Source organism: Saccostrea cucullata, unplaced genomic scaffold (assembly GCF_032062105.1).
Source record: "Saccostrea cucullata isolate Sc308-1 unplaced genomic scaffold, CSIRO_AGI_Scuc_v1 ctg12054, whole genome shotgun sequence".
In the NCBI taxonomy this organism is placed as follows: Eukaryota; Metazoa; Mollusca; class Bivalvia; order Ostreida; family Ostreidae; genus Saccostrea; species Saccostrea cuccullata.
The window spans coordinates 3697-10416 of NW_026922624.1; the positions used below are offsets into that span (position 1 = coordinate 3697).

Below are 6720 nucleotides of genomic sequence, written 5' to 3' on the forward strand. Positions count from 1 at the left end.
ACCCCAAGAAGATAGAAATCCTTATGAAAAGAAAGAAGTTGAACAAAAGCACCAATGCCTTCTGTTTTTCTTTTGATGGTGAAAGGTTATGATATATAACAGAGTACACAATATGTACGTATGTGGAAAATGATAAGCCAAACACTATGTATCCTGGCAAATACATAATTATCATTAAAATTAGTGCCATTAACATTGACCTACTGTGCTCCCTGATACAGGTCGGATAGAGGGGATAACAGAGGCCGTATTTCAGTTGATCTCTGGTTGCTCTGTTCTTCCTTATAGAGGTTGGTAAAAGTATTTTTTCCACTAGGCACTTCACTTTGATGACAGCCCCTGGTATCTTCGTCAGATGTCTCTGCAGGGGATCTATTTTTTAAACATATGGAGACTTATTCTTTATAATTATTCTATTATGAATCTCTTTGGCAACAAAGCTACAGAACATCTTGTAATTTGCTACCTGTATGATAAAGGTATACTATACTATAACCTTAGGCAATTAAAAGTAATGGATTTTTTCGAGGTTTCCATACCAAATACTGTAGATGTACTTTTTTCCATGGGGTCATAATTCCTCGGAATCTCTATTTCCGTTTAATCCGCGGGTAGAAAAGTACGCAGTTTTTTTAAGATGTCGCTATATGCCTTATATTTATATTATTTTCGCCTGAACAAATTTCGGCGGAAAATTTTTGACCGCGTACATAGCGTTAATTAAAACCACGCGGAAAAAAGTACTTGTACAGTAATTTAAAAACTCATGAATTCTGGACCTAGTTATTTATATTTGTCTGTGAGAATTTTAATGAAGTTTAGGAATCCAAGAGAGATGTGGGTTGGGAAGATCCAACTCACCTTGATTGACTGGATTGTTAAAAGAATGAAACACTGAAATCTGATTTCGAATAATTTCATCCTTGGAAGGGAAATGTCAGTATTAATAGTATTTACAGACGTAGTATTACATGTCAAACTAAATTCTTTAAAAAAAAAACAGTAATAATACTATATGATATAAAAGACTATACTATGTGATTACCAGCTCTACCTGCTCGAACTATTTCATATTTTTGATGTCGTCCTTTCAATTCTTTTATATCCTTCAAATTAGGAAAACAGATTATGGCTCAAGATTTATAGAAGAATCGAAGTGGATTAAAGACTTTTAGAAGGATTTCCCCTATTTTGTCAGTGCTGATAAAATCATATCGGCAATGTTCTGCAAAACAATAAGTATCGACTGTATTTTAAGTAGAATTTTGATTATTCTCAATTTAAAAAAAATCAAACTGAAATCTTTAAATACAATTTGTTCAAGTTTAGTCTCAACCAAAAATACTAATTTTGCAATTTAAACAGAATTTTGAGAATTGTCACTCCAAATATCGTATAACACTGTTTCAACACATCATTTGACACAGTCGACTCAGTTGAACAGTACTTTATCTATTGTTCGGAACTCTTTTTCAAGAAATATGTGAGAAGATTTTTACGATTTAAATACTGCTTAGGTTCTACATACTAGTACATGAGCTAACCTCCCCCCCCCCAAAAAAAAAAAAAACTGTTCTAGAAATTCATATGATGAATAATTGCCTCCTCTCCTCAACTCCAGCGGTGTAGTAATGTTTTTGAAAGCAGGGAGCATATACTCTGTAAAAGTTTTGCAAAATTTAAAAATGTAATCTAACTATTTTTGTCCACTTTTGGATTATCATTATTACATTAGAATATCTGGTTTTCATATAGTCTCTCAGTCTTTTATTACGCGATTATAACATAGATCTGATACATATAATCCATTCTGACAAAGTGTTAATGTCTTTTTTCATAGCTGTCCCATCGACTGGCGTAATATTCAACAGAATCCATAATATTTATAAATTTCAGACGCTAGTTGAAGGATCAGTATTTCCTATATTTTGGGCCTTTTAAAATAAGTGAAATAGAGTCCTCAATACTAACTTTATTTACGTCATCTATACATGTAATAACGTGTCCAGCAGGACAATAGTTATAGGGTGGAGACGAACATGAACACGATGGAGGATTATGATATTCAATATCCAGTTTTTTGTGTTTGTTTGTTTGTTTGTTTTGTTTGTTGTTTTGTTTTTTTTTTTTGGCTATTAGAAAGTTTGGAACCAATAGTCAATGTATATTTGTAGGATTTACAAGATGTAGTCTTTAACTTGAAGTACATGCATGGTGGAATTAAGAATAGATTCACTTTAGGTGTTATACAGGTTCTGAGAAATTTACAACAACAAAGATACAATAAACCTGCTAGACTAAGTAAAATTGTTGAGAGAAATATTGTAGATATAAAAAGAAAAACTTACATTGAATATTGATGTTTTGTCCTCCTTTTTCTAGTGTGAGCTGAAAAATTTAGCATCCATGAATTTAAACTATAATATATAATCTGCGACGTATTATATTCGAACGATTTTCTTGCATTAAAAATTCTTTCAAATAAGACTGGTTTTTATGAATGTAAATTTAACTATCAAAATGCATAACATCAGGTTGAAAAAAGAAAGAAAGGGAAAAAATTAATTTTCAGATTGCATATTTAAAGAAAAAAAAACTTAAGAAAGCAGTTTTAAGATCAAATGTTGGGTCTTCAGTGATTACATTTGTCAAACATGGATTTGAAAATGCCATCAAACAAAAGGAAATTACTTGAAACCTTAGATCCTCACTCCCAATAAAAAAGCGAATGAAAGCACATTTGTAGTTTGTTTAATACCCAGGAGCAGAGGAGATTGTTTTGCAATGAATTAATGTATATTCGTTATAAAATTAACAGAGCCCAAAACCAAAACCCCTAGCCCAGGGAGCATGAAATCCAAAATTTGCGAAGAAAACTGTTATTAAAACTATGTATCGACTTAGCTTGTTTAATAATTAGGAGCAAAGATAGAGATTTGAAAAGAAATAATGCATTTTCACTTTATTACCTATATAGCCCCGCCCTAACAGCAGAGTCCCCTGACCTTTGGACCATGAGTTTCACCATTTTGGTAGAGGCATCATTTTATTTTTACAATCTTACAAACAGTGTGACTGCTAAACTGATCATGATGTCCAGGTGTGGAGAACAAGCTTTTTAAAAATTAGCATTTATTTTAGTTGTTTTAGCCCTACTCCTCGGGCCCAAGGGGAACAATTTTTGTTCCCCTACATCCATTGACGCTTTATGCAAAAATTGATTAAAACTGGTTTAGTGGTTTCAGGGAAGAAGCGGAGAATGTCAACGCACGACGCAGGACAAATCTCGCACGACGAAGGCCGTTGGACAAAAACGGATAGCAATAGGTGACTTGAGTGATTAAGGTGACTAAAAAATCTTTTAGAAGTTTCTGTTTAAGAACAACAGAAATATTTGTTTAACTATGTGGAATATGGAAGCATCCTCAGGTAGTTTAAAAATTACCCTTTTCCCAATGTACACTTTACAAAATTAACTTATTTGTGCTTTTTCTAGCCAATGCGCTGTTGACAAATTGACTTCTTATCCCCCGTTATCAGGATTCCTTTAAAATAAGCTTTTGGTATAATCTTTTTTTTTTAAATACAATTTTTATAAAAGCATACTTTGTGTTAACTCACGTAAATTTTGGCAATTTGTTTATAAAAAAAAGTTGTTATTTTGAACATGAACATCTCATTGAAGAGTTGTTGGACGGCGACCGAACTTCAATCTTAAAAGTTCATAAAAGCTTTTGTGTAAAATGAAGTATTAATCATAAGTTCATTTAAATATCAGCACAAATTCTTTCACTAGTTTGGTTCCTACTACTTTAAAACTGTCTTTGTCGTTCATTCTCCTATTTCTTTAAAGATGTCTTCGTTTACAGGCAATTAGTATTAATTAAACTTCAAAATCTAATCTATCTTTCCTGGTTATATTTTTTATTAAGGAATCTCTTTAAAAATGGACATAGATAAACGTTTCAAAGCTAATGCAAATGTATGTATTGTCTTAGTGCACCTCTCTTAAAAATACACCATATCATTATTATTCCCAAGAACACCAGAAGAGCTGTGATTACACCAATGACTGCTCCTATGGATCCAAGTTCAGCATAAACGGCTGTATTGTTGGATTCTGAATAATTCGTATGATCTGTACTAATATTCAAAATTCCCAGGATAGGTGTAGATATTATCCCTGTTGTGACATTTTTAGTGCTAAAATATAATTAAAAGAATTATTTTAAGAAATAATAAGAAACTGTTACAAAATTTATGATGAGAACTAACATATTACGCAGGAACTGTTTTAAAATGACAAACATAACATAAAACCATTTGATAATGGTAAATCAAATGCAATTAGTACAAAACTTACGCATAACAAAATGGATCAGCAACAAAACAGCCCTTCTCTGTGTTTATATGATGACAAGCTGGATCTAAACAGGGAAGTCCATTATGTTCATAAAATTGATATTTTCAAATAAAGAGAAAAACGAGAAAAAAAATAACATTTCAAGCATATAAGCCAAGTATATTTTTTTACATTTATACAGGTCTGTACTTCTAAAATGTTCTGCTGGACATCCCTCTGTAAAATTTTTACAACTGAACTGGTCCAGATGTCCATCTCCAACAGCTCTTAGACAATGACCTATATGTTAAAGAAATTATTCAATAAAATCTCTTCTTTTTATCTAATTTTGAATATGAGATACATGGGAAGAAAAGATCAATGATTTCAATTACAAAAGGCTTCAGTTATTAATATATACTTTACCTATTTCATAAAAGGCAACTATCGTTTTTGTAAAACAGAACTCTACTAAGGCCGTAAGGTTTTGAACTGGAACACAGACATACGGACTCCGTCCGTTCTCATCTTCACCACATTTCAATCTCGTAGCTGCTTCTGATGTTTCCTCCTTATTTAAAGGACATGAATTCACCACATATCCGAAATCAGTAGAGGACATAGTAGTTTCGATATATTTTAAATTTGATTGACAAGTATGTCTACTGAAGAAACTGATGAATCTGAAGATTGTCTGAAATGGGAAGTGTTTATAAGCTACATTGTAAAGAAACATTCAACTAAAATGATAATAAGCTCATCAACATAACTTGTCATAACTGTCGATTAGAATTCAAGCTATATAAGTATGCAATATGAAATATCTACTTAAAAAATTGTTCTTTATAAATACAATTAAGAACTGTTTTCTCTAATTTTGGAACTAACTCCTTGTCAGTGTGAAAAAACCTGTTTTGTTAGTCTGGTCTGTAAAAAAATAATAATAAAACTCAGCGATAGTTTACTGCAGAAACACAAATTTTCGTGGGTATAAAATTTCATTGATTTGTCATCAAAAGTAGTTTTGTGGGCATTTAACTTTATTGTTTTGAACGTTACCCTATTCAATATTTCGTCAAATAAAACTTCGTGTGGGATTTAATTTCATTGATAATTGTTAGAGATGAAATAAAAGAAATTTAACCACACTCCCCCTTCCGAATATTTGTGCTTTTACAATATAACGTATTTTGAAAGACTGAAACAGGAAGAAAATAACATAAAAGTCAGCAAGTAATAATATGATATGGAAAAATAAAACATATTTTGTCTACCATAACTGCTTGAATCATCGATAAATACATTTAGTTACATCAAAGTGATTCCACCTCGTTTAATTTCACACATTTTTGCAAAATCCTAACTTATTTTAGTTTAATTAATTCTAGTTCATTCAAATCGCAAAATATAATTTCTACGATTTTTTACAACCTGTTAGATGAATGATGAATTAAATACTACCGACAAAATGGAGTTTCTTTAAACATAATGCAAAATTTAATTTTAATGCTACGACACTTACATGTAAGCATATATATTAGGATTGATCAAAAAGTAATGTCACAACATCGATAAAATTGCTACTATAAAAAATGTTAAATCTATTTTTTTCAAAATCGGATCTGAAAAATTTCAATTCAAAATGATTTATTCTTTTAATAATATTGGATTTTAAATACAATGTGAATTGTTCATCTGAATAGGGTCATATAATGGATACTTGTCATACATACAAACGTTTCCTCATAAAAAATATTTTAGACTCAAGATATGTTCACAAAGTTCATGTCTAAAAGAATCCTTTGTACTCACTCACTCTTCATAATTAAGTCCTCTGTCGAATTTTTTTGAACATTTTCTAAAAGAATTCTTTATATATAGGCAATTTAGCCACATATAATCCACATATGCATTGCCTTTCATATGAAGATCATATGTGGATCATATGAGAATCATATGTACATGTATGTGCAATCATATGAGAATCATATGTGGCAAATCATATGAGAATCATATGATCATACATATGTGAATCATATGAAGTAATATACATATGATTCTCATATGAAAGGTCCTACATATGAGAATCATATGTATATTTTGGCAGTGATCATATGAGAATCATATGAAACTGAACATATGAGAATCATATGAAACCATATTCACTTATTTGCCCTTGTTATACTCAGGTAAAAATTATACGAATATTTTGGCAGTGATCATATGAGAATCATATGGCACAGTGATCATATGAGAATCATATGAAGCAGTATTCACTAATTTGCCCTTCGTATACTCAAGTAAAATTGCAATTTCAATATTATATCTTTATAGTAATTTAGATGTACATCAACTTCAAAAGAATTTGTTAGCAATAA

At 30.8% G+C, this 6720-nt stretch overlaps 1 protein-coding gene across 1 annotated transcript; it reads right to left on the reverse strand.

Annotated features, from left to right (window-relative positions):
• Positions 1-3971: 3971 nt before the first annotated feature.
• On the reverse strand, positions 3972-5010 carry LOC134262100 (uncharacterized). Its single transcript, XM_062744490.1, has 4 exons — positions 4769-5010; positions 4535-4642; positions 4364-4427; positions 3972-4203 (listed from the first exon to the last, which is right to left on the reverse strand). The coding sequence occupies exons 1-4, from the start codon at positions 4962-4964 to the stop codon at positions 3972-3974; spliced, it is 600 nt and encodes a 199-aa protein (XP_062600474.1). The 5' UTR covers positions 4965-5010.
• Between the last annotated feature and the right edge of the window lie 1710 nt (positions 5011-6720).